At 41.6% G+C, this 15,277-nt stretch overlaps 1 protein-coding gene across 1 annotated transcript in view; it reads right to left on the reverse strand.

Annotated features, from left to right (window-relative positions):
• Nucleotides 1-695: 695 nt before the first annotated feature.
• Nucleotides 696-15,277, reverse strand: part of ADAMTS17 (ADAM metallopeptidase with thrombospondin type 1 motif 17) — a gene marked incomplete at its 5' end in the record, with an annotated part of 193,977 nt that continues 179,395 nt past the window's right edge. The window contains 2 exons of the mRNA XM_082488798.1: nt 696-1,059; nt 4,069-4,246. Coding sequence (XP_082344924.1) covers nt 908-1,059; nt 4,069-4,246 — 330 coding nt within the window. The 3' untranslated portion in view covers nt 696-907. The remainder of the gene's footprint in view (nt 1,060-4,068; nt 4,247-15,277) is intronic.

The raw sequence follows: 15,277 nt of genomic DNA on the forward strand, positions 1-15,277 counted from the left end.
TTGATTGACTTCTAAAAACTGGAGAGAGATTAGGCCAAGCAATCCCTCAGTAAGCTTTACTGGATGAAAGGATTTCTGGCTTCTCACATCTCATGTAAATGGTCCTTGCTTAAAAATAACTATCTGCTGCTGTTAATAAGCTTTCATTTCATTAAGCTCAGAGAAAAATTAGGTTTCATCAAAGAAACTATATTATTCTGGGGAAAAGAGAGAGAGGATTGTTTTTTTAAATCAGAAAGAAGAGCAGTCGCTATTAGTTGCTCTAAAAAATATGACTTGGGATGTTGGATATAACTGTACTGTGTTTTCTGCAGAAATTTCAGAGATGTCCATCCTCTGCTATCAGTTTTCACAAGCTTTTACAGCAAATCCTCTCTTTAAATTAAGCCTTTCATTTATGTGTCCCTCCAAGCCCACTCCACAGTGGGATAACTGTTGGGAATTGAAAACATCAGATGAAAGCCAAGATTAAAAGATTAAGTAATGTCTCTACCTTTGCTGAATTATTTTGCCAGAGGCCTTCCTCCATGAAGGTACCCATAACCTTAGTCAATGTAATCACTTTGCAACTCTTGTCCTTTAATGGTAGCAAGCCATCCAGTGGCTGGTGATTTAATATATTAAAGTAAAATGCATTAATGAAAAATGTAAGAATGTCAAGATACGATAAAATGATTGGCTCCTTGAGATGACTCTTTCTGTTTTTTTTTTTTGTTTTGTTTTTTTTTTTTAAGGTGGATGAGTGGATTACTTTGGTTTCCAGTCTGTAGAATTAGTTTCAAGTCTTATTAGGTATGCTTTGGAATCCACCACATTGTAGCAACTCATGAAGTTCCAGTACTCAGACCTACTAGTCCGTGATTTGCATACAAATAGCTGTAATACCCTAAGAAGTAGCACAGGTTCATTAACTCTTCTGCTGCATCTTGTTTGCATAAAAGTCTCTGCAAGTCTGGCAACAGCGCTGATACCACCGCATGTCTTGGCACAGATTCTTCTCCCGGATCACCCTGCAGTACACTGTCCACTGGTCGCCTGTGCACTTGTACGTGAGAGCAGCTTTGGACAAGAAAAGAAAGGAGAAACTAGCAGATTAGCCACAGAACAGCATTGCAGGTGTGATCAAAATCACTGCATACGCGGGAAGAAAGGGCCAATCTCGCTGTCAGCACTGGAGATCAGATGATGTTCTTTCTACCGAAATATCAGGCTCTTGGATGAGCTTACTGCAAGGGTGTAGCTGGACGTGACTGGGGAGCACAAGCATCCTCGTGTTGTATTATTCTGTCTCAGTGACAAACAGGCACAGAAGAATAAAATATCTAAAGCATCGGCCTAGATTTAAGCACATCAACACCTCACAGCAGTCAATGGGAAGCTGCGTGCTCCCAGGGGGAGTGCTTGTGCTTTGCTAAGGCATGCGTTCAGGAGTGGCCATCATCCTCTTGGGGGAAAACTTTTTTACAGAGGAGCAAAATCAGACCCGGTTTGATGGATGTAAAGCTAAATTAATAGGAAGCAAAAATAATACTTCTTAGTGTAGCAAAACCAGTAGGACAACAATTAGCTATTGGGAGGGGGGAATGGACAGCAGAAACTCCCGCAGACTGACAAAAGGTTTGTGCAGGGGGGGAAGCAGCACGAAGACACTGTTGCTAAATCTGTTGACAATATAATTAAAGGGTCACATGTGCTTTTATAAAAAAGTAATGGTGGTGAAACTGTACACTTGATAAAAATGCACACATATAGTCAGTGCTTTTTATGGTATATGATATATAAATTGTATGCAGCATTCTTACAAACTGTGATAACTGGAAAATCTTTTAAATGAATATTGCATCCTCTGAGGTTGGGAAAAACTGGTCTCGTTAAAGAACATCAAAAGGTGCTGGCCCAGCAGCATCCCAAGTCCCTTACTCCTCATCACTGCCTGATGAAACCCGGAAAGGCTCTTATCCTATTTAGCTGTGAGCCTCAGTGCCAAGCACCAGGAAACGACAGCCACAAAACTGGTAGGTTTATCACTGAAGCTTCATTCAGTTGGACAAGAAGCAAAAGTCTGATAGAATCTGATGAAATGAAGTTGCACTGTCCCAGAAAAAAAGGAACATTAAGCCAATTTAAAAAACCTGATAGTGAGAAAAAAATTGAGTGCCAAGTGACCATCCTAAATGGGGGGAGCATTGAGCTATTTCTGAGTCTGCCAGCAGTGGAGGGGCTATTTGAGAGGGTTAGCTCTGCAGCACTCCCCACGAGCTATGCTTCCAACCAGGCAGAGCATTCAGAAAACACGATGTAGCTGAATAAATTACTCATCTTGCAAGAACATCTAAGACCGAACTTATGAATCTGAGATGAGAGACTTTATACAATAGAAAGACACTGAGCCACAAACAAGGCTAGGAGTTTACTATTTTAGAGGTCCGAGGTCCTTCACAGGTCGTGAAATAAGACAGAAAGCATGTCTAGGAAGCAACATGGGTCAGGTGCCTGAGGAACAGAATAAACCCCCTCTGATTTTGTTACCCCTGAGGGACACTGGACACAGATGTAAAATCCAGGTGAGGTGAACTCCACACTTAGATACTTCTGAAAACATTACCCGGGATGAAGAACATTCTGGAGTGGGGACAAGGCAGCATGTAGACTACTGGAATTTTTTTCTGTATAATTTTTTTTTGGTGAGGTTTCCATTGCAGAAAACAGAAAATTTTGTTTAAAGATAATCCAATTAGAATTTGTTTATAAGCAAGAAGAGCAAAACACTCAATGATATAGCTTTCTGCTAATATCAAGTATCATTGTTTCTGGCCGTGGTGATTCCAAGCCCAGTTTAGAAACAAAAGCATCCCAAATTACTTGCAGATTACTTTCAGCAGGGACTTGAGCCTCCTCAGTCTTCTAAACACGTGAGCTTTTTATTGCTTTGTCCTAAAATGTGAATTAGGATAGATTTCTTGTCTCATCAGTGTATCAAGGGCTTACTTCTCAAATGAAATGTTTTCCTTCCACTATGGTCTTAGAACTAAAATGTCTGGGATGTACTCTCATATGTTCTTAGCCTACAAGACTGGCTCTGCTGAGAGGGTGGAGGCTGTTCTTTCTGGTAAGCTCTTAGCAGCATCGTTTACAATCCATCCTCTTGTACTGAAAAGTAATGGGAGGCACCGATGAGGCTGTGTCAGTGTAGCTGACGGCTTAGTTTAGCTTCATCTTACTGGTGATGATGTGTGAAATGTAAAGAAACCAGCTCGGTTCTTGGACCTGTGGCTGAACACACAGGGCTGAAGTTTGGAAAAATATATTTTTATCCCCTTATAAACCGAGCAAATATGACACGGAAAATCATGCATTCCCACAATTTTGTATTAACAGGAGCATTCTTAACTACAGCCATTTCTTAAATACAGTGTCAAGGTGTTTCGGGAAACAGATGGCTTATCACCATACTCCCATCTCAGCCAGGTACACAGGGGATACAGGGAGGCTGAGGAGAATGACAGTGACAGAAAATCAAATGGTTCACAGAAAGAGGCTGGATGCTCTCTTGCCTCCCTGGGCAAATTAATTCATCAAACCATATTCTTGTGGCAGCAAATGAAAAGTTAAAAAAACCCATGGTGACGCTCTGCTTGTCAAGGTCATGTACTTTTTTTGGGGCACAGATGAATAAATTACCATACTTTACACTCACCACAGTGAAAGCAGGGTGTTTGTGACAGAGAGAGAGATGCCTGTCAGCTCCTTCACCTCTCTGATCAATCAGTCAATTACCCACTCACGATTTGTGTGCTCCTGTTGGTCTCTCAGCTCTATCCACTGCTGAGCGCTCTAGCTTGGGCAAAGTCTGAACCAGGGATTGATGGATAAAAGAGGACCAAAAGAGGACCTATCCACACTAAACTTTTAGTCTAGAGTCTGACTGGGCAGGGGGAGGGGCTCTCCTAATTTCTGGCCCTGGGCAATCCTTTGAAGCCCCACTTTCATCACACTAGGCACACTGGGACCCTAGGCTTTGTCTGGTTCTTCACAGGTGGCATCTTCTCCCCAACACCCCTCACTCACCAAGTCTGGGCGAGGTAATTGTGTTGACATTTATCTTCTCATTGCAGACCTCTTGGTGGCACTGCCTGTAGGCCGCTGGCTTGGACAGGATGGGGCACTCATTGCCATGGCGCCCGGTGACTTTGTGCATACACTGGACCACACGTGACTGGAGTCCCTTCCCACAGGTTGAGGAGCACTAGAGGAGAGAAGGCACTGAGACACGGTCCAAGCAGAAGAGCTTCAAAATCACATACACACTTACACCAGAAAAATCACTGCCAGAGCTGAAGTCTGCAGCAGACTGGCAGCTCACTATGGTGCTGAGGACTCAACAACAGGCGCATCATGTCAGCCAGGGACCCTTCATACAGCTGTTGCATTTGTCTGTGATGATTTTGCAGCTTCAGGGAGTGCTGTGAGCAGAGGAACTGTCCTGGCACAGGTAAGGAAGCTGTTGTCTTTCTGTTCGGACTTGCTCTGAGTCCATCTACACTGGCTGTCCTTGTGGGTATCCACGAGGTTCAAGCAGGCAGAAGTGCAACCCCCTCCACAAAAAGGCAAAGCTGGAAAACGTATACAGCTTAATTATGAATGAGCAGCTTCCACTTCCTTCTCCATGAGCGACCCAGTGGTACTGGTTGCCTTGGTTTAAAAGCTCATTCCAAGACTTGGATGGTTTAACAAAGCTTCCTCCACAGACAAGATGACCACTGCCAGGCACTGATATAAGATAAACCCAAGGATTACAGCAGACGCAGGCAGCTCCTACAGTATGCCCAGGCCTCTAGAGAAACTCTGTTCCAGTATACGGAAGAACACATCAGGTATTCAAGTATTCACTCTCATGTCTCCCTGCTAACTGTCTGGCACTTGTCTGTCCTCATGGGAGCAACTGCAAATTGTACTCCACGAGTTTTGGCTTCTATTCGCCAGGAGGCCCAGCCTGTTTATATGCTCTCGTTGTTGTCATACAGTTGGAGTCCCTACCTCTCCCTCCCTCTTCCTCTGGCCCAGTCACTTGTGATTTACAATGTCCTACTTGCACGCTGTTCAATTTTAATAAAGCAAACACAGTGAGCACAGTGAGGTGCACCAGCTGGAGTTAATAAAAGAACCTTGTATTTAAAATAAAGAAACAATGGGTTGCAGGACTTTGGTAAGGTTCCTATTTCTGCTAAAGCCACACACAAACTGTGCATGGGGAGAGGAGGAGGTGGGGGAAAACTCAGGAGATATAATTAGGATGATGTCAAAGTGATCATGTTTTCTGTCCTCTGCTGTTTCTGAACAAAGTCAGGACAGTAGAGCTCTCTCCCTGAAAAACACTATCTCTTCAGAGTGGTACTTTTTAAAAATGGCATGTCAAACATTGAAGAGGCTCAAAAGATGAGCACCTCTGAGGTTGGACAGAAGTCCAAGTTCGAAGGATGTGTATGTAGTGTGGATGCTGGTAAGACTAGAACCCAGGGGCAAAAGAACTCATGGATGCACATAGCCCTCCACCTCTCCCATCTATGGGTGAGAGCACAGCAAAGTTGTGGTCATGTTGTTCTGGAAGTATCACAAAAACCCTGCTGCTTCTCAAAGATCATCTGATACAAGAAGTATAGCTTTGTTCTGGGCTGAAGCACAGGGAGCACAGGGAGCTCCCTGTGTGAATCACCGAAAGGCCTGATAAAAAATGGCCTCAGATTAACAGGATCACGTAAAATAGAGGTGATGGAGTCCTGCTTCAGACAACCCAGTGCAGAAATAGATTTGCACAAGGTGAACTCTCTATTTCTGGGTAGCAGGACTTGTAGGAATAGTGAAGCCTGTGGTCAAAAATAATGACTCTTTATCTAATTTTCTTCTTTAGTCACTCACATTAATGACTGTTTATTAAACAGATTTCTTACATTTGGTGTACTCACCAAATTTGTATTTGCTTTTCTCCTAATTTTCCCCTTACATTCCACCTGGTCTGTATTCCTATTCTTTCTCCTAGTGCCTTTCTCTAGGACTGAACTTTGCTAATTCAGAACAATCTCTGGCTCAGATTCCTTCTGGACTTTGCCGCTAAGCCATCCTGGTGTGCAGTTTACCTCTGTGTTTCCAGCTCAGCAGCCTCCTCCAGGACCCAATTATTGTATTCTGAAGGTAGCAGTCATGCTATATTAAAATTTTATATCTAGTTTGGAACTTCTTTTTTAAATAAATACGTTTTGTTTTGTTTTGTTTTGTTTTGTTTTCCTTTACATCCTTCTTATTTCAATTTAGGATCAACACACTAGTTTATGACAGATTTTTTTTGCACTTAGATTTTCAGGTGTTGACTTCACATCAAAATTTGGTCCCTGTCTATTAATACCTCAACAATGGTTATGGTATTTAGGACTAGGCTGAACGAGCCTTTCCCTTGTATGCCCTACAGTGAGCTATTCCAAAAAGCAATTGTCAAAGTCCCTTATTTAAACCCCCTTCATAACTTGAGCTTCTGCGGTGAGATGTAGGCATTTCATTAGTCTTGGGTGTCCCTCTGCTCTTCCCCAGCACTGTGTGCCCTCAGTGACTTCTACCAGTCTGGAAGCCAGTCAGGCAGGGCCATTACATTTGGATTTAAAGTCAACAATTTTTATCCTGATAAATGCAACTATTAGGCCCTTCCACTTCACTAGTCATATGCAACCTCTAATCCTCAGGACTTCAATGGCACTTTTAGTCTTTGGAGCGCTTTACTAATCTTAATCCTCACAAAACTCTTTGCAAGGTGTGTGAATTGTACATCCATTTTACAAACAGAATAGCTGTTATCACATAGGCATAAAATAACCCATTCAGGCCAAGGTGTTCCTTCACGTGATTGCAATATAGTGAGTCTGAAACCTCTGTCTCTGGCTTTTAGGCACCTCCTGTGCTTATGAATGCTCTTAAGAGAGACGAAAAAATAAAAAGAGAAGAAAGAAAGAAGGAAAGAAGGAAAGAAAGAAAGAGAAAGAAAGAGAGAGAGAAAGAAAGAAAGAAAGAAAGAAAGAAAAAGAAAGAAAGAAAGAAAGAAAGAAAGAAAGAAAGAAAGAAAGAAAGAAAGAAAGAAGCATTTTTCTCATAAGGTGAATAAGGTTTTCAGATACCAATATACAAATACTCACCTGCCTTTGGCTGTGTTCCTGTCTCTGCATTTGTTAACCAGCAAGGAGGGCAAGCAATGAAACTTTTTCCACAGACACTTGCCAACTCCAATCCTTAGACAAATAACAGCAGAGTTTTTGCCCGAAGCAGTTTTATTCCTTCTCCTGGGAGACTGGGATCATCACCTATGCTATGCAATTAGTTTTTCACAGCCAGGAAGACAGATTTTAACATCTTTCTTGAACTCTTTTGGGCTTGGCAGCTAAAGGAAGGTTGGACATCTGGCTTATTTTAAGACGAAATTTTCAACTCTGTACTTGGATAGCCTCTTTCCTAGGAATTTCAATAGGAAATAGGAATAGATACAAAATACATACAAAGGGGGAATTGTTACTTATGCTGCACTACGAAGAGAGGACATCATTAAAAGAGGCATAAAAATCAAACTCCAACTGAACAGCAAATTCCCATAAATACCTTCCCTCCTACTCTGGACAGCTAAATGCATTGCTACGGTCTCTGTTCCCAAGTATTTATGGAGCAAGTAAGCATATCCATGGAACAGTTTTCAGGGCTAGATTCACTCTGTGCCCTCTGATACAGGACCCTCATAAGCCAGGTTGCGAGTGGTTTGAGTAAGGGAAGGTGCTGTGCCCTTCTTGCAAACAGAGGAACTTCCAGGCAGCCAACAGCTGCCAGAGAGAGTGTAACGATCGTGGCAGAGCGTGGCCTGGGCTGCAGGGACAAAAGTACTGTTACAGCCCAGCACCTGATCCAGCTTCTGTATAGTTGGTACAGTTCCACTGTGCAGAACACTGGGAGGCTCCTGTGCTGCACGGTGAAACTGCACTGACTGTATTTAAAATGCTGTTGATGGACAATGGACTTTTTTTGGCAAATATCCAGTTGTTGCACTGCTATTAAGAAAAATACTGTGAAAATCGGAAAAGCCTTTACAAGCATTGATGTAACTCTCAAGATACACACATGTTTTGACGCCACGTTGGGGTAAAGCGATCTGTGAATGTGGAGGACCGGTTTTGGTATCTGGTTCGGAGCTGCCTGGATCTCTGCCTGCCACCTGAGCTGCTACACAAGTACTGCAAGAAAACCCACGAGCAACTTGCCCACTCTGGGAAGCTGGGGACTCAGACAAGTGGTTGAATAGAGACACTGGTGTCAAAGAAGTGGATTTTTCCTTCCACCAGGCATTGCCAGTGATATCACTATCAGAAAAACGCATATGCAAAGTTCATGTAGTTTAACCATAATGCACTAAACTGACAATATAGCCAGTGTAAATTGGAAATGCACACATATGCAAAGATCAAAGGATTGTTCAGCACTGTAAAAAAGAGGGGGTTAACGAACAGTTACAAAAAATGAACTTAATGAGAGCCTTTGTAACTCCCAGTTCAAACACTGCTTGAGAAGGCAAAAGGAATACAAAAATGCCTCCATTCACATTCTTTGGCAGTAACATGCAAGCCAGTGGGGATATCCAGAAGGAAATAAACTCACAAATTGTCAAGGCAGCAGCTGCATTCATCAGCTTAAAGAAGATTTACTTACTGGAAAACTCCAACCTTAAGACCAAGCTATGATTTTTCAACTGGAATGCTATTTCCACCTTAGGATACTGATATGAAAGCTTGAAATCTACCAAAGGTGCTGACAGATGTCTAATTGCTTTGAAAGCAGATGCCTCAGGAGAATATTAGGTATTAAAATAGAATGAATTTACAGTAAGTGCTGAGATCTGTCAGGGACTTCATCAACTCCTGATCTACAAAAGATAGCCAGAGAAAGAGAGAGGAATAAGAATGAATGAAGACAGGGCAGAGCTGCCACTGGGCAGCTGGAGGAATGCATAAGAGAGACCAATCCAAAGAATCCCTGTGTTGAGGCTTAATGGCGACAGGAAAAGGTACAGATGTACCACTACAGAGGACAGGCTGTGATCTGTTCAGGACTGAACGGGATAATGAAGCATTGCTTATGCTTTAGCTGAGGGCTGCTGGCTAGGCAGGGATGCATTCAGAGCACACGTCACCTTTAAAGATGTCACTTTTCTAACCTCTAAGAGATAGATGTTAAGTCTTTTTTGTAAAAAACTTGCTTTTTCCAGCAGAAGGTCATAGCATCCCTTCAGCCAATCCTGAATGTACTCCAATATTTAGAAGGCTGATCTGTTAGAGGGAGATATAGTTCAAGACGACTGTCATAACTAAGCTGAAGGCAAGATGTTTTTTTCTTAATTCATCAGTCTGCAGTCATCTGATGTTTAAAGACACTTTTTTGTCCCCAGTTTGCTGAAAGTTGCTGAAGCCAAGCATAACACTATGGCTAAAGCTCCAATATTCAGAGATAGAGTCATGCTTTGCTGACTTCAGAGTTCAAGTATTTCAAGGCGTTAGGATATGGTAGAGTGTTTTTCCCCCTGGGGGTCTTATTTCTTGCCTTTATGAAAGTCAGAAAGAAAGCAAGATAAGTTCCTATTAATAACATTCTAACACAGCATTTGAGATGAATGACAAAGGTCCTGTAATTGCTCCATTCCTGAGGCCTTAATAGCATACATGTGTGTGCTCTGAAAGCCAGTGCTCCACACACCTTTACATCAGGCTTTTTATGAGTATCACTAATTTAAACTCTATAGCTCTAGCTGCAAAGCAGCATGCAATATGATTTCATAAACACCAGGTCAATTTTCACCATGGCATCATGCTAAAGAAAGAAATGTCTGTCTTTTCACTGATAAGATCTAATTAGCCCAAAGCAAATTGTAGGCTGTTTTTCAAGCTTCCTTGTTCTTTTCTTTTCTTTCTTTCTTTCTTTCTCTTTTTTTTTTTTTTTCTTTTTTTTTTTTTTTCTTCTTTTTGAACTCCAGATCTGTAAAGAGAACATATCTGGTCTTGCTTACAACTATCTTTCATTTGGAAACTTTTGTGAAATGACTGATTTGTTTAATTTGGCCAAGAAAAAATGCATACCCTTCTGACTCAGTATGGGAAGAAACAATAAATTATAGCAGAAAATGCTCATGGCTGATGTGACAGTATCTTGCAAGGAAAAGAGAAAAGCAATCCTTGCAAACTGCCTACAGCTGTGCTTTCAAACGGCATGACCCTAAGGAACAAGACCTGACTGGTACATCCAGCATGTCTCACTGCATAACTAAGCTTGACGTGGCTATTCTGAAAAGTTCCATTGTGTGCAGAGTTCAGAGATTAAGAGCTGAATACATGAATATTCTGGGTAGTGACAGTGCCCCTAAGTACTTGTGCCATGCAGCCCAGGTGGATGCTAATGAGGAAATGTCATTTAATTCATTATACCAATCAGGCAGAATTTACTTCTCGCAAGCTTTCAAACTGGATTTCAAGAACAGGATCAAGCAGAGATGTGAAATGATATGGTATTGCTTATAGGGTACCATAGTCTAGCATGCCACCTATAGCGCGTGTGCAATGTTTTGATCTGTGGCAGGTACAAAGTGGAAATACTCCACCTGAAATGGAGGAAATATTCCAACTAAAAAAGTGCAAGGAAATGATACTGACTCCTGTCGCAGATGTAAGCCTGAAAGAATATCTTGGGAACTGAAGCTCCACTGAACACATATTTTAGTTATTTATCAGTTAATGATCAATACTAGCTAAATACAATTTATTTTAAAAAGTAATTAAACTAAGGACTCCATTAGGATTACTTAACTTCAGCAAGAGGCTGCTTATCTCTGTTACCTGAGTCCTGCCCTGAGCATTCTCTGACAGGGAGCTACTCAGCTTTGAGATGTATGATGCTGAACTACCACTGCATTTCACCTCTGCGCAGTCAAACAAGGGATGACCAGCAGGCTGATACTAATTGCTCTTTAAAGATGTTCTGGAAAATTGTCACCTTAATGCCTCAGTAGTCATTATAAATCTCAAAAGGCTACTGGAAAGGCTGCAAAGTTATAGCAGTCCCCGCTACTGATATATATTGTGTGTCGTAAGGATTCAAGGGGCAAAAACCTCTTCAGATGAGTAGTACAAACTTTAAATGGTGAATTAGCTACTGTTAATATTTTTAAAAACATGACCTGAGACACTAACATCTCAGAGTAACTCATAGAAAACGAGTGCCAATATTTGAACAGGCTTGTCTTTCACGCTTTCTTCTTTTTCACATTAAGAAAAAGAGTAAAATAGTCACGATAGAATTCCATTTCCAATCCACTGGTCTTGGTGGGAGGCTGTAATTCTCCATCAAAAAATTTACTTAATGAACTAGGCTTTTAAATAAAAAAATATCAAAAAGGAAAAGTTATTCTTCCAATTAATAGGATCACTGGAGGCTGTATTGGAACATGAGACAATATCACTGTGGCAGAACGTGCTCCACTTCAAACAAAACACTGATGAATACGGTCTTTTTGCAGCACATTCTCCTTTACTAAGGAACCATCAAAATAACTTGTACTATGGAAGTTCCCAGAAACTCCAGCAGAGATGAGCTGTGCAAACCGTTGTGCAAACAAGGAGTGGTCATTGCCTCAAAGGCATGAGCAGGACTTGGTTTCTGTAGCTTACAGTCCCCAGGGGAATGACATGGCCAGCCAGCATTGTAGTCAGCATCTCTTCACTTTCCATGCCTAGGTTTCCAACTACAGCTGCGCTGACTGGGGCTGGCAGTTAGCACAAGTCTAGATAGAGGCTCAACCTTGTTTTAGTGCCATTATACAATATTTACATCTCTGACTATAGCTAGAGACATTTCACAGATGCGGGAACAGAGAATCAAAGACCAAAAGGGATGGGATTCACCTTACTGAACTAGCTCTGTTGAGGGTCTCTTTGCAGTCAGCAGGGAGAGATCAACACTTCAAAGGGCAATTCAGCCTCTATTAAGGAAAGGAGATAAAACTACTACCTGGAGCTGCCTGTGTTACAATGGCTGTAAATGGAGCCAAACATCTATCTCAAACGCGGCCCCTGCCTGTCAGATGGCTAGGACTCAGCGATGTGAATTCAGTTCAGTGATGGACCCATGACCATACAGAAGCCTGTAGTTAATAAAGGATGAACTCATGTGAACTTTCCTTTCTTTCCCGAAATGCGTATTTCCATTGGAGGTGTGAAAACTGTGTTTCTAAGTTCGTCCACAACAGAGCGATCAGTTCTACTTGGCAGTGGCAAGACCATCCTGACTTAGCCCAGGGAACTCTTTGTAACTCCTGAAGGATGCATTACCCTGGGAGATTTTCTTTCTTAAAGCTGTAATTACCTTAAAGACATGGAGATTCCATGAAAAAAAAAAAAGCAGTTCTCAGCTCAGGAAATAGGCAGCATTTCAGTTAATTAAGAGACCACATTCCTAGAAAATTCCTAGGTAAAAGTTGTTCTTAAAGCATACATATTAAGAGTAAGGGATTACCTAAAAGCGATGCCCTGAGTACAACAAACATTCCTAGAAGCATCCAAACTCTTTTTGACATGCCACTTCATCAGTAAGGTGGTAGAACGGCCCTGGGCTGGGCTTCAAGCAGCCCACGGTGACACACTTGGCAGCAGGAACATGGTGATGTCTCCCCTCATGTCTCCCCTTCCGAGACTTTTCCTTCAATGATCCATGTCTTTTCTTAGAACCCTTATTCTGCATTCAGGATGGTTCATTTCTCTTTCACTTAAGTTTGTGGAATAAAATCACAAAGGGAACAGAGAAAACTCCAGCATGCCTTGCACTGACAGTGAAGATGACAAAAAAGTAACCAATAGCCTTGGAGCTCTGTCATGAGTAAACTGCAAACCATGTGCCAGAATCTTCGTTTTATGCTGAAGTCCTTAACTCACTGAAGTCATTGGGAGTTGGCCATTGACTTTGGTGGGTCAGTGATTTGGCCCGTAGTATTATAAACAAAATTGGTTTCACTGCAGCAGAAGAGAGGGGTGGTTTCTGCTTTGTAAAACAAACACTAGCTTTCTCTCACACAGAGATCTATTTTATTCCGTGTATTTCCTCAACGGAGGTTAAACTAAAGGTGATGGTTTTAGCTCATCATAACTCAGGAGGGTACCATTCTGCTTCAGAAATACAGAGCTACGACTTTTCATCTTCCTTTCTAAAGGGCTGCATGAAATTTTTACTAGGATACTGGCAACAACTTTGCCAAATTGAGGAATGTTTCCATCTGATATAAACAATTTTGGGCCATTCGTTCTCATCCTCTGTAGCCATGGGTATTTTGAGATTAGTTGCTGGCAAAAAAGGCTGTGGTTTGCACACCAGTGATCACACGCCAGAGGAACGAACCATGGGGAACCACAACGAGCAGTTCAACTTAGAGCAGTCCATAGGGGCAGTAGTTAGGTGTAGGACACTGATGCTCTGGCTCCTGGTCATGTCTAGGAGCAGAAAAGCAGAGGGTTTGAATACTAAAGCTTGTTGGCTTCTCTCCTGTCACATCCAGCTCTACCACCTCCTGGAGAACAACTGATTTGCATCAGTGAGGCCTGCAGACAATCTTCCGACATCATTTTCAAGCTATGGTGCTGACTGCACACAAGCAGCCATAAATCGTGAATTTGTTTGCTGAGCCAAAGCGAGTAAGAGGCAGGAAAGGGTCTGTCAGCTGTGATGTGCGACTGCAGTTTTAAGCGGCCATCCCTCCTGCAGAGTTTTCTCTCAATTCAACAAGAGAAGTTATTTTCTCCAAGGTAGAAGAAGATGAACTTAGTTATGACCTTTATGAAGAATTAACAAGTTGTCCATATTTTATCATAAACAGATGGCGGGTCAAGCCACGAATTTGTAATGAATGTTAGAACAAAGAACAGTTTGCTTCTATATTTATAACAGCTTTGAATATACCTCTCAAACCACAGCTGTCCTTGATTTACTTTTCTTATCATGTAATGTGAATTAATCATTAAAAGTGAGGCATATAGAGGATTTTGTTGATGTTCCCAAACATTTGGAACTCGGAAAACATGCCTTCCTGGCACTGGAAGATTATAGAATATTTTTTGAAAAAAAAAAAAAAAAAGAAAACAACCAACAAAAAAACAAAACAAACCCAACCAAAAAAACACCTAAAAACCAACCCCAACAATTTACTGTAATCCTGCCAAAACAATTAATTTGCAATTACAAAATCCTTGTTACCACCCATTGTGACGAATGACTGCTGATCTTCAGTATGAAACACCTCAATGTCTGGCACGAAACCAGTATTTTTCTTGTAGGAAATTAGATTTTTTTCCTCCCTATTGTTAATATTCCCCTGGGATGAGAATCCATAGCCAGCATTTCATAGGCTCAGCAAAAGACTGTAAAAAAATTGGCAACTATTGATGTCCAGGGAGGGCAGGTGGCTATAGGTAATTTTTCAGATGTGCTTTATCACTACTGACACTATTTGGCAACAAGAATATTGTTTAACATCACACTTTGCCAAGCTGATCCTCACTAGTACTTTCCAGTTTCTGGAGTGTACAATCTTTCTGAGTCCAGTGAAAGTTGTGCCAAGATGTAAAGGGATAGAAAAAGATTTCTCCTCTACTTTCTCTCCTAGTTGAAACCCATCTTGACATGTCATATATTTCTGTTTTCACCCGAGAGCATGAATCTGTGATGGCGCCTACACAAGACCTAAAGATCTTGCACAGTCAAAGATCCAGCAGGTCAGAGTGTGATCAGTATGGCATTGGCATAAGCCTACGTTAACTCAAATGGCTGAATTAATCTGGATTTACACTAATGTAAAAGAGACTGATATCTGACCCACTGTGCTGAATGAGATCCTTGGCTTGTGGCCAATGGGTTGTAGGGAAGAATGGAAAACAGTTACTCTGGCTTTACACTGGGTTATCCGAGATTAATATAGGCCTTCGTATTTACAGAGCATCTACTGTAACTGCAAAGAAAAAATATGGCAAAGCCAATATATTACAAGGCTTCTACGTATCTTTCTTCTTCTAAAAATCTTTTCATTGGGCTATGTAATATAATAGGTTAATGAGCTAAATTGTTGCCTGAGGGACAGAGGTTGCATGTTTAAACTTCTACCCACAAAGCTGAAAATGCACCCTTGTGAAAATCAGCACTAGCGATGGAGCTGGTGTATCTTGCTTGT

The sequence above is a fragment of the Vanellus vanellus genome, assembly GCF_965231255.1.
Source record: "Vanellus vanellus genome assembly, chromosome: 11".
NCBI lineage: Eukaryota > Metazoa > Chordata > Aves > Charadriiformes > Charadriidae > Vanellus > Vanellus vanellus.